Below are 1397 nucleotides of genomic sequence, written 5' to 3' on the forward strand. Positions count from 1 at the left end.
GACGCACAGCCGAAAACGAAACACAACGACATCTGACAGAGAGACGGACGGACGGACAGTGTGTAGACCATGCTTTCAGAGTCCTTCCTCCAGACACTGCCGTACAGGGACGAGAAGAGGTACTCCTCTGCCACCAAGCTCCAGGGGGGGGAACACACATATCCACAAACTCTGCGTGGAGACACGCAACATGGCGGGCTCGGTCTGACGGAGTCAGGAGAGCGCTCACATACGCCGCAAGCACTGCGCACAGGTACGGAGGATGTATTGTTCACTCTTTTGTCATGTACAGTATACTCACGACATAATGTATCTCAGGAAGCTATATGTATAATTTCAGTTTATTCATAATTTAAATAATATATATAATTTCTCCTTGAATTGAAACGTCTCCCTTTTACGACTTCTTGTAATTATGGTAAAAAAAAAAAAAAAGATCTTCAAAATATGTTCCTAAGGTCATCATATTAATGGGATATATTAATCGATTAATCGATATTAAATGAAAATAAAAAATAAAAACATTCAAACATTTATTTCGTAGCATGTTTTCCATTTCATAATCAGGCCTTTACATTGCAGACTTAGGCCCAAACGAGGGCCTGGGGCCGAGGTTTGCCTTTCAACCCGAGTTTGGCCTTATGATCCCGGACCGTGCCTGTAAACTCATCCACTATCCTCACCACTCAGGGGATTTTCAGTCTGAATGCAGTCTCATAAGGCAATACCCTGACCTACGTCTGCGTCAGGAACCAGATGAGGCAACCAGCCCAAATAGCAGCACGTCTTGCCACTGTCCGTCTACGTCGGTGTCCGGACGTCCCCTGCAATCGCTACCATGCACACCCAGCTCCCAGGGCCCAGACAGACAGCCGGGGACTCCGGTACCGGACACGACGCATCCTTTGAAGCCCGGGACCTCGAACCCCGATGAGGGCTACCTAGAGATGACCGGCAACCGAGATCTAGAGCTCTCTCTTTTAGGGCTGGAGCCCCTCTCCAACTCTCTGTTGAACGGTCTGCTGGAGAAGCATCTGGACGAGCTCTACCGCGAGCATTTTACAGACAGCCTGGCCCGATGCAACTCCCAGCTGGGGCACAGCCTTCTGCGTGGCCTGGTGCCCCTGCCGCAGCCCAGCGGACAGGCCCAGCCTTCAGACTTCATGGGGGCCAGTCTGCAGGGTGTGGTGTCCAGGGAAGGAGGGTTCAGAATCAGCTACCTTAACACTACCTCGCACTTCAGCTCACCCGTGCTTCGGATCTCAGATGCTGAAAGTTCACCCCGACCCCCACCCCCTACCCCCACGCACACATAAAACACACACACACACAGACACAACACACACACACACACACACACACACACACACACACACACACACACGCACAACACACAC

The 1397-nt window shown here is 50.8% G+C and overlaps 1 protein-coding gene across 1 annotated transcript in view; it reads left to right on the forward strand.

Annotated features, from left to right (window-relative positions):
* Positions 1-1397, forward strand: part of si:dkey-237j10.2 (uncharacterized protein LOC568721 homolog) — a 1511-nt gene extending 114 nt beyond the window's left edge. The window contains exons 1-2 of the mRNA XM_056600655.1: positions 1-253; positions 583-1397. The exon at positions 1-253 is cut by the window's left edge and continues 114 nt beyond it. Coding sequence (XP_056456630.1) covers positions 70-253; positions 583-1316 — 918 coding nt within the window. The 5' untranslated portion in view covers positions 1-69 and the 3' untranslated portion in view covers positions 1317-1397. The remainder of the gene's footprint in view (positions 254-582) is intronic.

Source organism: Gadus chalcogrammus, chromosome 10 (genome assembly GCF_026213295.1).
Source record: "Gadus chalcogrammus isolate NIFS_2021 chromosome 10, NIFS_Gcha_1.0, whole genome shotgun sequence".
Classification (NCBI taxonomy): Eukaryota; Metazoa; Chordata; class Actinopteri; order Gadiformes; family Gadidae; genus Gadus; species Gadus chalcogrammus.